We start from the raw sequence: 17,284 nt of genomic DNA on the forward strand, positions 1-17,284 counted from the left end.
TACATAATAAACCTGCTAAATGCCACTGCTTACATAATTTCAGCTTGCAAATGTTTCACTTATTTTCAAATAACTTTGGCATGGAATTTAACATTTTTTTTTGTGACTTTCTATTTTATTGTCTTATAAAAAAGCTGCTTTAATTCAAAACTATGTACATTGTGTGTTGCACATACATTTCACCATAACTAGTAATATGAATTTTTTTTAATATGTTAGACTGTAAAATTATATTCAAGGTGATACCAAAAGTTATGTTAAACAAAGATTTGTTTAATTTCTATAATTCTGCATCATGTCTTTTTAAGTACCCCCATTCTGACTTAATACAGTAAGCACAGAAATTTTTCATCATTAGAAGCACATCATTAAATCCTTTCAACTTTGTTTTTGGAAATAAGGATTCTTGGAAATTTTTGGAAATAATACTTCATTTGAGTTTCAACTTCATTTTTGGAAATAAGATATGGCTACAGGGACCATATCAATTGAGCATTCAGACAGTTACAAATAAGACTAATGGTATAATACCATTCTGGTGCATGGAATATTGTGACTGTATAAATATATTTAGAGTTCCTGAAAGTATATACTATCAAACATATATTTTAAGGTGTGCATGATTAGGTTTGTGACTGATAATGAACATTATATTAAATATGTGCACTATCAGTAAAAAACCAAATGAATACAAAGGTGATGGTAATAAAACACTTGATCCAGCAGCAATGAAACCATTTGTGCATTATGTTTACAAAAAAATAGCAAAGAGGAGAATGTTGGCAGCTTGTATTGAGCCTAATAGAGTTACACTAGCTGGGGAAAAGACTACCAATAGCCATAAGAAAAAAAAAACTAGTGAGTTCACAACTGCTACAATGGTCTAATTCATAAACAGGTATACAAGACATTTGTATAAAAATACAAACAGACAGGAAATATTCTGGTGTTTCCCATGAAGGTGGCTGTCAAGGTACAGATGACAGCAGCTGAGATAGACCATAAGTCTCCATTTAAGGTGCTTATCATAAAAGAGATGACATATGAAAGTTTTGTAAAGTTGGTTACACATCATATACTGCATATTTGGGAATCAGATGGTACATATTAATTTCACTTAAACTTCACATTGGAATTCTTCAAATGGATATTGGCAGATGAACAATGACAGCTGGTTGTTCATTCTCCAGTAACAACTACTCGGGACCCAAAGGTTGTTGCATAAGCCAATACTTTACCATCAGGTTACTGATATGCCAGAAAAAACAGCACCACAATGCTTCTACACTCTCATTCTGACAGAAGCTAGTTTCATCACAACAGAGGATACACTGTGATGCCTGATAATACAACCTCCAACATTGGGAATTGGGTTCAAACCATCTTTCAACAAAAATTTGGAACGGTCCAAGACAGTCACAGCCAGCATGCTCTCTGCATATTAATCTTGTAGATTACGGGTTTATTTAAATGCATGTTTCAGCAGCAAAGGACAACAATAAACATTTCAGTGGTAGCATTACATCACAATAATTCCAGACTTCTGTGTCCAGAGGTTTGAAATTTAGCTATTTGTAATGAAAAGGATGTCCACTAGGTGTGCACAAATTCTAATGTCAGATTTTGTGCCCACTGTGACATTTAGTGCATTGCTATATGCACTTTGCTGATGTATCATAAGAATAGCAAAGGTGAACACACACACACAAGGGCCCCCTAAAGTTATGTCAAAAAATCATAATTACTGAAGTGTACAAAAGAATCTAATTTTTACTCAAAATGCTAAGGTCCTATTGGAGGAAACAATATTCATATAATAAGATATGCCTATAAAGAAATAAAGTGCTTATGAAGTAACTGCACAACAATGGAAGAGCTGATGTAGATAGAAGCAATGCCAGCCTTAGAGATGGTCTTGTTACAATTTTGAATTTATTACAATTACCTTTGAAAACAAACATTAGCAAACTATTGATATCATATGCTAATCCCTTTATGTTCTATTTTTATCAAAAAAAATACTTTTCTGAATGACCTTACAAATTATAAAACATAATAAAACAGAAAATACTTTTCTGATGACCTTAAGAATTATAAAAGTGATGCTTACCCGACCATTCATATTCCATGTTCCTATAAAGATAGTAACTTTCTTGTCTGGAAAATAGCGTGCCATTTCTTCAGCACCAAGCAATGACCCAGAAGCACGAACACTTCCAACCATATAACTTCTGTAAAATAAAATTATATAAGTTATTAATTTATACCTCGATTCAATGCATACTAATCTATTTCATCAGAATAAGTGTGGGATAAATTATGTCTTCATCTGAATAAGAGTGGGATAAATTATGTTTTCATCTGAATAAGGGTGGGATAAATTACGTTTTATGCCTTTTAAAATTTTCTTGAAATTAAAAATATATTCTTCATTAATATAACAATATTATTCTGGAATAAAATATCTTCATAAATGAATTATAATTTCTCTTCATAAAACAAATAAAAGAGAAAGTTTTCTCTGTATTAAAAAAGGATTCATTTTCGTATGCTTTAACTAACCCACTACAGAATTTAGGAGGGGGGGGTCCTCCAATTACAGGTTTTAAACATGTGCTAATGTACACAACCACCAGGGTGAAGTCGAAACATGGAAGTCAATATTTTTTTAATACAGGGAAGCATTGCATTTATTTATTTGTTTCTGAATTGTAATGCTCTTTAACCAATATTACCAGAAAAACAAAATAATAGAAAGAGAAACAAAAGGTCATGAAGGTTTGAGTCTGTTTTGTAAACAAACTTGATATAAAATGCTCTGTATATGTTAAATTTTATCTAGAGAGAACAGAATAAAATCATTAAAAAACACATATGGACTGTCCATCAGCATTTTTTACCTATTCTTAGCATAATCATTGGGATGTACTTAAAGTTATAATTACCATCAGGGGTAAAAGGAAGGGTTTTTGCTTTCATAAAGGTGACTACAGTGGTCTCAGAGATTTTTTAAATTCTGTACGTTGGGTTCAACTAATGTTTCCAACAGCAAATTCTAAATGGGAAGCATTCAAGGAATTCACCTTGGAAACTACTAGGCTTTTCATACGAATTAAGAAATACTGTTCAAGGTTTATGCTTAAATGGATGTAAGATGACCTAGTGAGACTTGCGGCAGAGAAGAAAAAACCTATAAATTACCAGGAGACACAGATGCCTATGGTAGTCTGTATATCTAAGATATACAGACTACAGTATCTTATATCTTAGATATAAGATAGTCTGTAATCAAGTCACAAAGGACGTTAGACAAGCAAAGACATTACGAGAAATCTTTGGCAAAGGATGCAAAGAAAAACAGTAAAGACTTCTTTAATTATATAAATTCTAGAAGGGGATGAATCAGACTGGTCTACTTGACATCGATGTTTCGATTGTTGATGCACATGCTGAGGTAGCTGACAAACTGAATGAGTTACATTTACATTTACACTGCATCTACATTTACACATGAGAAGTTATTCAGGGAGGTGAATGCCAGAAGTTTATAAAACTGGCAGAGAGCTAAATGATTTTGTAATAACTGAGAGTGAACTGGAGGAGAAATTGTTGAACTTGAACATAAGAAAGGTACCTAGGGTGGATGGGATCTATCCAGTTATATTAAAGGAAGCAACAACGTAAGCAAGCAAACCCTTAGCCATAATTATGAAAGCTTCCTTGGACTCAGGGTAGGTCCCCATGGACTGGAGATGTGCAAATGTGTCCCCAATTCACAAAGGGGGATCAAAGGGTGGCATGAGTAATTACAGACCTGTTAGTTTAACTTCTGTTCCAGGAAATTAATGGAGTCACTGGATAAGGAAGCAATGCAGGATCATCTAGACAAGACAGCAGTTATAGTTCATGGGGTTGTTAAGGGGAAGTCTTGTCTGACGAATTTGATTGGATACTATGATGTGGTGACAAAGGAACTGGATGCAAAAAATAATTCTGATATCACATACTTGAATTTTAGGAAAGCTTTTGATACTGTGGCACATGAAAGACTACTGTACAAATTGGAGAAGTATGGCATTAAGGGCAAGTTACTACAATGGATAAAAGGATGGTTGAGTGCAACAAGACAGAGTGGTAATCAATGCACACTGCTCTTCGTGGACTAATGTTATTAGTGGAGTTCCCTAGGGTTCAGTGTTGGGCACATTTTTATTTTGTGTATTTATCAATGATATTGATGAAGGTATATCAGGATTAATGTCTAAATTTGCAGACTATACAAAGGTTGGTAGGGTTGTTAATGATAGAACACTACTGCAACAGGATCTAGAAAAGTTGAGCAGATGGGCTGAGAGGTGGCAAACTGAAGTTTAACATTGACAAATGTTAAGTATTGCATATGGGTAGCAGTAACTCCAGATTAACGTATCAACTGGGTGGTACTATACTCAGGGTAGTGGAGAATGAAAAGGACCTGGGGGTAATTGTGCAGTCAGATATGAAGTTTTCCGAGCAGTGCAAACAGGCTGCAAGTGTAGCTCATGGACTCTTTCAATGATATACAGGAATTTTGCTAACAGTTATAAGGAGGTGACTGTCCCCTTGTATAAGGCAAGGTCAGGCCACACCTTTAGTACTGTATACAGGTCTGGAGGCTTCATTTCAGGAAAGATGTAGAGCTGCTGGAACGAGTAGAGAAATGCAATGAGATTGGTGAGTGGAACAAAGGGCTGCTGTTACCAAGATAGGTGTAAGTTCTGCAAATTGCAGTTTCTGGAGACTATGCACCTCCAAGATCGTCTTGAATGGTTTGAGCAAGCTCAATGCTGATGGGAGTCTTCCTATTGCTCAGATTACTCACCTGAGGGGCATAAATTCAAATTGAGGAAAGACATTTGTAGCAGAGATGTGTGGAAATTTGCTTTTAGCCAGTGGGTGGTTGATAGTTGGAACAAACTTCCATCTGTTGTAGCGGAGGTCAACAACTTAAATAAGTTCAAGGCAGGACTAAAAAAACATTTGGAGTGAATGGATGGGTGAAATGGAAAGTTTTTTTTTTTTTTTTTTTGGCTGATTCAATATAAGCTTGCTTTCTTGCATCATATGCCTCTACTAATGCTAAGCTAATAAACTAAAGAAATTATGCACATTTCCCTCCCCTCCCAAAGCACCACTGCACCAATTTGTGTCAAATCTGTGAACCACATCAAAGGAAATGTATGAAGTATGAATTTTGGCATGAAAACTAACCACACTACACCGAATTCTAAGAACATAATTCATAAAACTTGAACAAGTTATAAAGCACAATCGAATGTTGTGGAAGAACACTGGTTCCTTCATCAGTAGTCTTACATAAAATTTACACTTTCCAACAGATTGGTCTTGTTAAACAATGAGGCGAAGTGAAGTCAAAGTGACTTCAAATAATATGAAGCTTCTACTGAAATTGAGCAATACTTCTTGTATTGCTCAATTTCAGCCAGCAATGGGAATTGAACTCAGTCATTTTCTACATGACAGCTGTCTACTATGCTACACTATTGGCAAGGGCAAAAGTCCATGAACAAGGGAACACATTTGGATCACGGTCTCAAACAAGAGCTACCAAGTTAGACCACATCATTAATACTAAATTATTTTCTTAGAGAAAAATATTAACATCTTTTTGATGATTGTGAAATACGGAAACAATCATAGTGTTTTCCAGAAGGTTTCAAATATTAATCTAAAGACTAAAAGTTCAGTGATTTTTCATTGAACTCAATTATTTCATTTTGGAAAAAAAAAAAAAAAACTGACATTCATTCATCACCATGTTGAAAATACACTGAATAAAATATTTATTGCATGAACATTTCAAGAATCACATTCCAACAGTCATGCTTTCTCTAACAAGGAAACTGTACTGTACCAATTCCTTGCATTATATGGCTAATACTAAGAAATCAGCAAACAACTAATTTTAATTAGTTATGAGGTGTGCAATAAAGTTTCCAGACTAATACAATAAAAAGAACACAAAGTGAAGGATCTCAAAATTGGTTTTATTTTTATCCCACTACCCGACTGAATGTACTTATTACATCTAGGTGCCTCCGTAGCCAGATGGGAAGGAGCAGCAGTGCGTAGCACACACTTCTTGATTAGACCTGGTTCGAGCCCGTCACCACCAAATACGGAGGATGCGGAAAGGTCAGGGAATGACCACCGCATATTCCTGGAGCAATATGGCCTTAGTTGCTAATGCTCCTAAAAACCAAATAACAAGTTCAACAAGTTTCTTAACATGCCACATGTGAAATCCTCACACTTTTCCGAACATGCTGACAATACATTCTGGAGTGCTTTCTCATAGGTCCCCATACAAGCATGTCAGAATATCACAACAGAATATAAAATGTGATTCACCATTAGCTCTTGAAGTTGACATAAATAAACATAAAGTAATAACCAGTAATATTTAAGCAAATTGCTGTGATCATCTTGAGTTGGAATATGTCCAGGGAGTTAAAATTAAATTAAAAAATAAAACTTAAGTTTTTCGGTAATTATAAAAATCTTGTCATTGACATGTAAGAATATTTAACATACAATAAAATTAATATATAATTTTCTAAAGTTGTAAATAAGAGCTATCTTAAAAAGGTATAAAAAATCCACTACCTTTTTCTTGCTCCTTTTGTAGTAATTGGCGGCAAGACACTAGTAGTAGGTACAGAAGAAATATTTGACACATTGCTCCATGACGATTTTAAGCATGACAAAGACTGCTCTGAAGATTGGTAACTTCTCAAGTCATCGCTTTTATAGGGTGATGTCTTCAACAAAGTACTGAAGTGTGGAATCAAATTACAAGATTTAACAGGTGATATGTGAACACGATTTCGAAGTGAAGATAATTTATCAGGATATGAATGAGTGTGTGGGAGAACATTTGCTTTTGGACTGTCCAAATGAAAAGTCTTTAAACTGCAAGTACTCTTATTTAATTTATCTTTATCATTGTACAGTGATAGCTGAGAATTTTTATTAATATTACAGATGCTTTCTTTTAAACTGTTTTCACTATCAGATAGTGATGTAGAAGAAATGTTATAGTAAAACTGACTTATATACTGGCTTACTTCTTTTAAAGTGCTTTTCACCATTCTTTCTGCTATTTGAACTTCAACTGAACTATGAAAACTTAAATTGTCAAGTTTATTTTCTTCAAGATTGTCAAGTTTATCTTCATAAGGCTTGTCAAGTTTATTTTCTTCAAGATTGTCAAGTTTATCTTCATAAGGCTCACTCACTGAGACATCATCTTCATCACAAGATATTCCATTTCTTTTGGTATTCAAAAGGGTGTTGCTATTCTCATTATGATAACCATGAGAAGACTTTTCTGATATAGCTGACCTTGATATAACTGGCATATTTTCACCTTTAATGCTACAAACATTACTTTTATCATCCCTCAATATGTGCTCAAGGGAAGTTACTGCTACAATACTGTCATCATTACTTGTTACACAATACGTTGGAAGAGTAACACATGCATCATTTTTATTAATGGACGGTAGAGAAAATTTTCTGGGTAATGGCAAAGTTACTGGGCATGAACTTATATGATTATTGGAGAAATCCTTTTCTTCACTCAGTTTTGAAGAGGAGCTTGCTTTTCCAAACTGCTTTATCAAATTCTTTGTAACCTGGGGTCTATTGCGAAAATAAGCACGCTTCTCCTCTGCACCCATAGTTGTTGTTGTCAGACTAAGGTGATTAGTCTTAGCACTAGTCCTTACATTTCCAAATTTTGGTTGCATATCAAGACCTATGCTGCTTTTATGTTTCTTCATATCAAGAGAGGACATCATTCATCTTTCCAAATAATTTTCATCCATAGTCAAGAGCCTGAAATTATTAAAATATAAAATTAACTCTCACAAAATACTCACTATTCTTTTCAAAATTTATAATAAGTAAACACACAGAATGTCTAATCATATTAAAAAGGACTAAATTTCAGACCTGGATATTAGTGTAATAGTGGTGATCTTTTAAACTACTTTTGAATTTATGATTCAAAATGTTGATTTATTTTGATTAACTTCTATCTCAAAACAAACTCAATCATAAACTGAAAAAAAAATAATAATAATAAAACGTGTATATATACAAAGGGTACTAGGAAAGTTTTGCAATACAGCTTTGTTTGTTTAATTTTTTCAAAGTAATTTCCTCTACATTCAATACACCTCTCCATCCTCCGAAACCAATCTTTAAACCAGTTCTGCCAAGTTTCACTAGGGAGTAAAGCACACTCGTTGTCCCATGCCCGTAGAAGGTCCTCATCACTGGAAAACCGCCTCCCTTTTAGCTTCATTTTCACATGCGGGAACAGTGCAAAGTCGCAGGGAGCAAGGTCTGACCTGTAGGGAGGGTGCTCGAGAAGTTTCAGTCCTGTCGTGGTCAAATATTCGGTGCAGGCTTTGGCGCGGTCAGCTGGAGCATTATCGTGATGGAGGTACCAGGTGTCCATTCTTGACTTTGGCCGCAGGTTCTTCATAGATCCAATGACTTTAGGCAGGCATTGTTCAGTATACCACTTAGCTGTGACTGTCTTCTGCGTGTCCAAAACGACACGTTCCACAATTCCACTCGATTTGAAAAATACAGCTATCATTTTCTTCTTTACAGATCGGGATTTTCTGACAATTACGGGTGTGTCGTCATCATCAAAGACCCAAACTTTGTTTTGAGCCTTGGTCGGCAGATCGTAATAGTACAGCCAAGTCTCGTCACCTGTCATGATGTTGTTCACATACCGAGATTGTCCCTTATCAAACTTTTTTAACATCTCCCGGCACCAAGTCACACGTCGTGTCATCTGCTCTTCAGTCAGTTGATGCGGCACCCAGAGAGAACAAAGTTTCTTCACGTGCAAATGATCTTGCAGAATCAAACGAATTGCTGGTGCATTTAGGCCCAAAGTATCCTCTATCTGTTGGTAGGTCACTCGCCTGTTTTCGTCAAGCATTTTCCTCACAGCAGTAACGTTTTCCTCCGTAACTGACGTTCGTGGCCTTCCCGGCCTCTCAGAATCCTCCAGAGTGAAATTTCCCCTTTGGAATTCTCTATACCACCTGAATATCGTTGTACGATGTGGACAATCATCATCTAGTGCAAGAGTCATTTCTTCTAAGCAGTGGTCTATGGTTAAACCACGCATGAAATTATACCGCAAAACTGTCCTTATCTCATTTCGTGACCACGATGCCATCGCAAGCACTTTACACTCTCACTACTAATGAATAACTGAGCCCATCGACTTGGCGCGGCGGCAACTATGCACGTATGAACATGTCTCAACATGCTGCAACAAGCAACTTCCTGTGATTCTTTGTTGCGTCATTTTGCAAAACTTTCCTAGTACCCTTTGTATATATATATATATATTTAATTTTCTGAACAAATATATTTTTATTTTAAAATAATTACTTAAACAAATAATCCCTTTGAATATATATATATATATATATATATATGTATATTTAGGCTAGAAGTAACAGAGCAAGAGACAAATTGCAACCAGATGGAATTGCAAAGAACACAAGATGCCGAAAGTAGGAAATAGAAAAATTAAGGTGGAAGATAGGCAAAAGATGTGAAGAACCTAAAAGATGCATCGAATTATCCAAAATAAAAGGCTGAATTAATAAGCCAATTAGCAGGAAAGAAGCATTAAGGGGAAAAAAATATACAAATAAAAGTAATTAATAAATTACAAAGAAATAGCAAGCATCAAATAGAAGGTGGGAATATAATTTGATGCTAAAAAACCTAATAACAAGGGAAAGAAAAATAAAGGTTAAAATAATTCGAAATATTTTATAGCTGGCACCCATTCTCACTATATCAGAATAATTAAGACATTTTATTTAGACAATTTTAATTGTCTAAATAAAAAAATAATAATAAATAAAGTTTCGATTGTGTCAATAATTTTTTAAATTTTTTATGGATACATTAATGCACACACTGAATCTATTGAACAAAGCAATTTTGTGGGGGGTTCCCCCCTTTAAATAAACCTTTCAATTGTTTGGATGTAGATGATGCTTTTTGTAAAAAAAAAAAAAAAAAAGAGCTGTGGAATCAAATTCAAATTATAAGTTCTGTGTTCATGATTTTGAATAAACTTTTGATTTTAATTTCCTTATATTTGAATTTTCATTTTGGGAGTAGTTTAAATTCAATAAATGGAATTCATTCATTCATAAACAGAATTCATTAATTCATTTCAGATTAGCATTTGTTATTGTAACTACCCCAACTTCCAATGACTGCAATTTTTTTTATCACATGAACTTTCCTCATGTGTATATCTGGTATTTTATGGAACCATCTGGCTAGTCGAAGAGCATTAGGTGGATATTTTATATTTGATGTACTCACACCTGTGCCCTTGGCAATAGCCAAGGGCTTTGCATAGTTTATTTATTTATTTAAACTTTTTCAAAATATTTTATACCATTTTAATGTTAACTTTTAATTAAATTTTATAATGATTTCTTAACTGATTTTTACAAAAATATATCATCATTACCAACATCAATGCATCCTGAATTTTAAAAACTAATTCCCATTAATAGTGAAAGATTGAACAGTGCAATTACTATACAATAAAGTATTATTTATTTATTGTAATCATAAACTAGATTTTATTAATTTATTTATTGTAAAATTCCTCGGTTAGTGGCCTTTATATTTTCTACTTCTAAAGATTCTTATTATAATGATTAACACTTGACAATTAAAATTCCATTATAGAGAAGTGGAATATAACTTTCTGTACACTGCAAGTAAACCGAAGAAACAAGCATATTTAAAAGTAGGACATGCAAAGGATGCGAAGGACATAAGGCCCAACACAAAAGGGGCCTCCAATACGTTTGTTAAATGGTAGCATTGGAGGGTGGGCGATCTCGACACCATTTCAAGGCCGTTGTTTTAAGCCACGATAAAGCATCCTGGTAAAAATCACGTATACAGATAACTAATAACAAATAATTTATGTACAGGGTCAGACTGGCAAGTTTTGGCCCAAGTGGCTATTGATAATTCTGGCGCCATCTCAATCACTTATCACGTTATGACCTTTAGCTGATGACCGAAATTTGCTTGGCCGCACTGGCTATCTCTGTCACCTGGATACAGCATGACATTTTTTTTTTTTTTTTTTTTGGAATTCCTGACATGTAATCACTAACAATCCTCAATTAAAACAAGTGCTTCAATTACATAAATTACGTGCTAAAATACTTTGGAATACCTTTATACTCAGCTGAATAATATGAAAGAAAACATACAGGCACATGAAACACGAACAGCAGCACTTCCATGACTTCCGATCATTTGTTTACATAAGCATCGTTGCTAACCTGCCGAGAGGGAGAGCATGGAGAGGGAAAAATTCGTGCATAACGGATTTGTCACAATGTAAGGAGAATTGTCAATAAGCGAGTAGCTTAAAAAAAAAAAAATTCGAGTTTATTCTTTGGCACGCCAACTTCATCAGAAGAGTGTATTATTTTTACAATGAATATAATTATTACCGTATTTAGCAGTCACACGAGAACCAACCCCAGCAGCTTGGCACACCCAAGGTACTGAGCTGGATATCACAATTCTTCTGTTTCTTGGTGATTTTTTTTTTTTTTTTTTTTTTTTTTGCTGGTGCAACATAAGCCTCGGGCTTCCTTGCACCATATAGCTAATAATAATAATAATCGCAGTCCACTCAAATGTGTGTGCATTACTACCCACTCCCGATTGACCGCTCAGTTAAGTTTTAATCAGTTAATTAAATCGTCCTTTTATCAACCAAAAAAGTATTGGTACAGCTCTTTGGCTATATATTTCGCAAACGCCAGCTGCATGTAATTTCCCTCACCCAAAAAAATGTTTGTTTTTTTACCACCTTTCGCTATGCTCTTGTTTATGTAATTCCAATTCCAATAAGCGCGAAAACTTTCTATTGGCAGCTAAATTATAAATGTTATGTGCGTGTTTTTTTTTTTTTCCGCTATTTTTAACACAGTTAAAATGAATGCAATGGTTAGATTATAGCTACACTGTATTCCGAGAGAAAAAATAATAATAATAAATAAATCTTCTTCAGTGCAGAGGTTGGCTGTCATCTTCGCAATGGTTGAATGCTAGGCAAGGTAAACTTTGCAGCCATTATCAATTCACAGAAGGATGGAAACCTCCTCAAACAATTTATTCTGAGGGAAATGGACCATAATCTGCCACGCTGGTCCAGTGCGGGTTGGCAGATTGACCGTATTTAGCAGTCAGGGGCTTAAACCCCGGGCTACTCAAAGAGCGCGTACTACTCCACTCCCGCTCCTGACCACTGGGATGGGCTGCGGAGGTAACTGAGGTAGAAGGAACGTGAGGTAGAAGCCCTAAACAAGCCCTCGTTAATCTGATCATACTACTCTCTGATATTTGCTGACCAAGATACCCTTTTTTTCTCTCGACTTCCTTTTCCATTCATCTTGCCCTGGATTATCAATTGCAACATCTTATATTTATCACACCTCATCAAATGTCCTAAATATTTCAGTTTCCTCTTCTTAATGGTGTTAGTTATGTCTGTCTTTTTCTTTATTCTTCTCATGATCTCGTCATTCTTTATCTTACCAGTCCACGACACTCTTAACATTCGTCTGTAATACCACATCTCAAAAGTATTTAACTTATTCTGGGTCTTCTTTGTCAGTGTCCAGGACTCAGCTCCAAAAAGGAAGACAGAAAAGACAGAACATCTCAATATTCTTTTTCTTAAAGGAAGCGTAAGATCTCTGTGTCATAGAAGATTCTTCAATTTAAGAAAGGTTGCATGTGCCTGTTCAATTTAAATTCTTGAGCGTACTTCAATAGAATGAAGATATAATACAATTCAATAGAATTTCTTCATTATTGGTTGTAATTTTTGTTTGCACTTCTTTCTTACCGATCACCATAAGTTTTGTTTTCTTGATGTTTAACTTTAGGCTAAAATTTTCTTATTATGTTAACTCTATCCATTAATGCTTGTAAATTCCTTTCAGAGCTGACCAGCAATATAGTATAATCTGCATACCTGATCATATTTATCGTATTTATTGCCATTACTCTATATCCCTTCTGTACATCCCTCTAAAGCTTCTTTAAAAATTTCTTCAGCATACACTTTTGAACAATATAGGCGATAGAATCCAACCTTGATGAACTCCTCTTTTAATTTCTATCTCTTCCGATTCTTCTCTTTCTACGCATACTTTTGCTGGCTGTCCCGAATACAAATTCCCCATTATTCTGATGTTTTTTCAATCAGTTCCAATCTTCTCTAGGATTTTTGGAACAGTTTGTCATATCTTACCCGATCGAAGGCTTTTTCATACTCCAAGAAGCAGATGAATGCGGTTCACATCTCGACATCTTTCTATTAGAGACCGAACTGGAAACAGGGCTACCCAGTCCTTGTCGGAAGCCAAATTGAGAATCACTAAATGTTTCCTCACACCTTTTATAAATTTATTATAAATATAATCCTTCATTTATAATAAATAAATAAAAATCATAAACAGGTATATGTATATAAATATACACCGATTATCCAAAACATTATAATATTGATGATGGTAAAAAAAAGTAAAAAGTAAAGTGCAGCCATTATCAACCCTCTGCAGGGTGGAAGCCTCCTCAACAATTCATGCTGAGGGAAATGGACCATAATCTGCCACGCTGGTCCAGTGCGGGTTGGCAGATCGACCGTATTCAGCAGGCAGGGGCTTGAACCCCGGTCTACTCAAAGAGCGTGTGCTACTGCACTCCCGCTCCTGCCCACTCGGCTACGGAGGCATAAAGCTTAATGTCCAAGTTTGCAGACGATACAAAGGTTGGCAGGGTTGTTAAGGGCACTACTGACGCTATGCTGCTGCAACAGGATCTGGAAAGGTTGAGCAGATGGGCTGAGAGGTGGCAAATGAAGTTTTACATTGACAAAGGTAAAGTATTACGTATGGGAAACAGCAACCCCAGAGCAACTTAACAACTCTGTGATACTACATAGAAAGTGGTAGAGAATGAAAATGAACTGGGTATATTTGTGCAGGCAGATATGAAGTTCTCTGGACAGTGCAGACGGGCTGCAAGAGTAGCTCATGGTGTCTTGTCAATGATATGCAGGAATTTTTCTAGCAGGGATAAGGAGATGATTATTTCGTTGTACAAGACAATAATCAGGCCACACCTTGAGTACTGTATACAGGTCTGGAGACCTCATTTCAAGAAGAATGTAGAAGTACTGGAACGAGGACAGAGAAGGGCAACAAGCTCCACAATATTTTATTTCAGCGTCGGGAGGATCCAGTGTACCTGCTGACTCTACCCTGGCTGCCCCACTGCTACTCAGTAACAGCCAAAGAATCAAGGCAGGTCTGAGAGGGTAGTAATCAAAGTAATCACTAAAGAAAAATTATTTTAAAAGCACGTTCTGCTTCCATTGTCTGTAATATATATAACCGAATCAATTTTCGTATGTTGCTACCACCTCCTCTCCCATTTTATATGTCTGTAACTTTTCGATAAGCAGTATCTGTTCCAGGTTAGAAAGCTGATGTTAGCCATCCATTTCTGCATTTATAATTTATGAACCTGTCACTTAGACTTTTAGCAAATGGTTCACATTACATGTTGTTTGAGTTTTTTTGACAGTATAGTTGAGATGTCAGCAGAAAATATATGACATAAAAAAGGCCTCAATCTGTACAACATCATATTTAAATTATCTGAAACGAGAAATGAAATATTTTATAAATTAAAAGGTGAATCAATTAGAAAGTTGGGAGATGCCACAAATTATACTAAACTTTCAAAATAACTCATCAAACTGAAGCAGAAATTAAATTTTGAAATAACTAAAACCAAAATGGTGAAATCAGCATGAGCGCAGCAGCATGATGCAAGTGCACCAACTTTGGATTTCGAAGTAAAACATAATATTTTCATTAATTTATTGAAGCATTAAAACGATACAAATTCTACAAAAAAAAAAAAAAAAAAAAAAAAAAAAAAAATATTAATTTTATTTTTTGTTTTTGTCTGCACAGTACTTTCTCCCATCGATCACGAAACGTTGGTTCGGCTGTACATATAAATCAGTTAAACTCTGCGTCATTAAGCTATTAAGAAATATTTATTCCCATATGCACCACATTGCAAAAAATCCTGCCGGTGCCCATGCAAATGAGAGTTGCTGGTGCAAAGAAGCCAAGGCACAAAACATAAAAATAAATTAAAAAGAAGAAAATATAAATATCTATATGTTTCTCTTCTCATATAGATAATGTTTAGATGACCTTGAAATTCCACTCAAGCTGCAAGCATCAACACCCATGAGGTAACTTAAAACAGTAATTAATAATTCACTGCTAAAAGAAGACACAAAAACGAAGCAAACAACTATAAATATCTACAAAAAGAAAATAATCGAATGCCCCTTGACTGTAATTTGAATTCGGGACCCTTAGCGCTTGAATAATTCATAACTGTGTCTTGGGTACCTCAAATACGACAGTTTTTTTTTTATAACTGTGAAGTTTTCGTCTTCTTTCATTTAGTATCCCCTCTCAAGGCCTTATAGAGCCCAATATTCTTAATTTAAATTTGCTTTGTAAAAAAGATAGGTGGAACAGGACCAGGGTATGTCTGCCAGGGGCAAAGGTTGATGACGTTGTAGAGCGAATATCATCTTTTAAGGGCACAAAAGGTGATATAGTTGTACACGCTGGCACTAATAATATTAAGAGTAGGAGACCGGCAGAATTACTTAACAAGTACAGGTCACTGTTCAACAAAAGCCGCGAATTAGGGTTGAATTTGAAAGTGTCTGCAATTCTGCCCAGACACGATAGGGGGGAGTATATGATGAGAGCCTTGTCGATCAATTCGGCCCTGGAAAGATTGTGCAAGGCTCAAGGGGTAGATTTTTTTTCAGCCTGAACTGTACTTGTTAACAGGAGTGATTGCTTCTATAGGGATGGGATACACTTAAATAGAAAGGGTGCAAGCATATTTGCTGATGCTATCGAGGCAGTGTTAGGTGGGTCGGAAAACTGCTAGCTTGGGGGGGAGACAAAGACCAATAGATTGACAGTAGCCACTGGCAGAGGTGAAAGAGATTCTTGCACTGCTTCTATTAGAATGAGCAGAAGCCTGAAAAACAAGATGCAGGATATTTCAGAGACTGCTGGGAGACATTGCGGTACAAGTAAACACATGGGTTGTGTTAGGGTAACTAAGAATAGAAACAGGTGCAGGTATACTTGCGTGTACACCAATGCTAGGAGTTTAGTAAATAAATTTGATGAATTTGAGGTATTGCTCAAAACATCAAAGGCAGATATTGTTGGGATATCAGAGACGTGGTGTCACACAGATATAAGGGATGCAGAACTGCAATTTGGGGAGTACAACGTCTACAGAAAGGATAGACAGGATAGGAAGGGGGGAGGGGTTATGCTATTAGTTAAGAAACACATAAAAACCAAGGAAGTGAAGCCAGTCGACATCGCTGGACAGTGCAGTGTTGAGTCAGTTTGGTGTGACATAAGCATTGGGAGATCAAAATTGAGAGTAGGAGTGTGCTATAGGCCTAATGACTCTGATGAGTATAATAAGGAACTGTACAGGGAAATAGAGTGGGCCAGTAAATCAGAGAGTCTCATAATGGGAGATTTTAATTTCCCAGATATTGACTGGAATTTGGGGGCTGGTTACTCACACACTAGCAGGGCTTTTGTGGATTTATTGGATGATTGTTTTCTACATCAGCATGTTCGGGAGGCAACTAGAGGGAGTAATACTCTTGATTTGATTATCAGCAGTGATTCTTCATGCATTAAGAATCTGCAGATAAATGAACCACTAGGTGGCAGTGATCACAGTGTGCTGAAGTGGGATTTACTCAAAGAGGTAACTACCATTAGGGGTAAAGGGAAGGGTTATTGCTTCCGTAAAGGTGACTGCGATGGACTGAGACAGTATTTAAATTCTATACAGTGGGACCAACTGATGACGTTACCAACAGCAAATTCAAAATGGGAAGCATTCAAAGAACTTATCTTGGAAGCTACTAGGCTTTACATACCAACTAAGAAATATTGTTCAAGGTTTAGGCCAAAATGGATGTCAGATGAACTAATGAGGCATATGGCAGAGAAGAAAAATGCATGGGATACTTAAA

At 35.6% G+C, this 17,284-nt stretch overlaps 1 protein-coding gene across 1 annotated transcript in view; it reads right to left on the minus strand.

Moving 5' to 3' along the window:
• The window catches only part of INPP5E (Inositol-3-phosphate synthase), a 61,788-nt gene extending 50,354 nt beyond the window's left edge, over positions 1 to 11,434 (minus strand). The window contains exons 1-3 of the mRNA XM_090369845.1: positions 11,358 to 11,434; positions 6,667 to 7,899; positions 2,111 to 2,231 (exon numbers count right to left, since the gene is read on the minus strand). Coding sequence (XP_090225971.1) covers positions 2,111 to 2,231; positions 6,667 to 7,862 — 1,317 coding nt within the window. The 5' untranslated portion in view covers positions 7,863 to 7,899; positions 11,358 to 11,434. The remainder of the gene's footprint in view (positions 1 to 2,110; positions 2,232 to 6,666; positions 7,900 to 11,357) is intronic.
• Between the last annotated feature and the right edge of the window lie 5,850 nt (positions 11,435 to 17,284).

Source organism: Mastigoproctus giganteus, chromosome 3 (assembly GCF_048544385.1).
Source record: "Mastigoproctus giganteus isolate SK-2022 chromosome 3, ASM4854438v1, whole genome shotgun sequence".
Classification (NCBI taxonomy): domain Eukaryota; kingdom Metazoa; phylum Arthropoda; class Arachnida; order Uropygi; family Thelyphonidae; genus Mastigoproctus; species Mastigoproctus giganteus.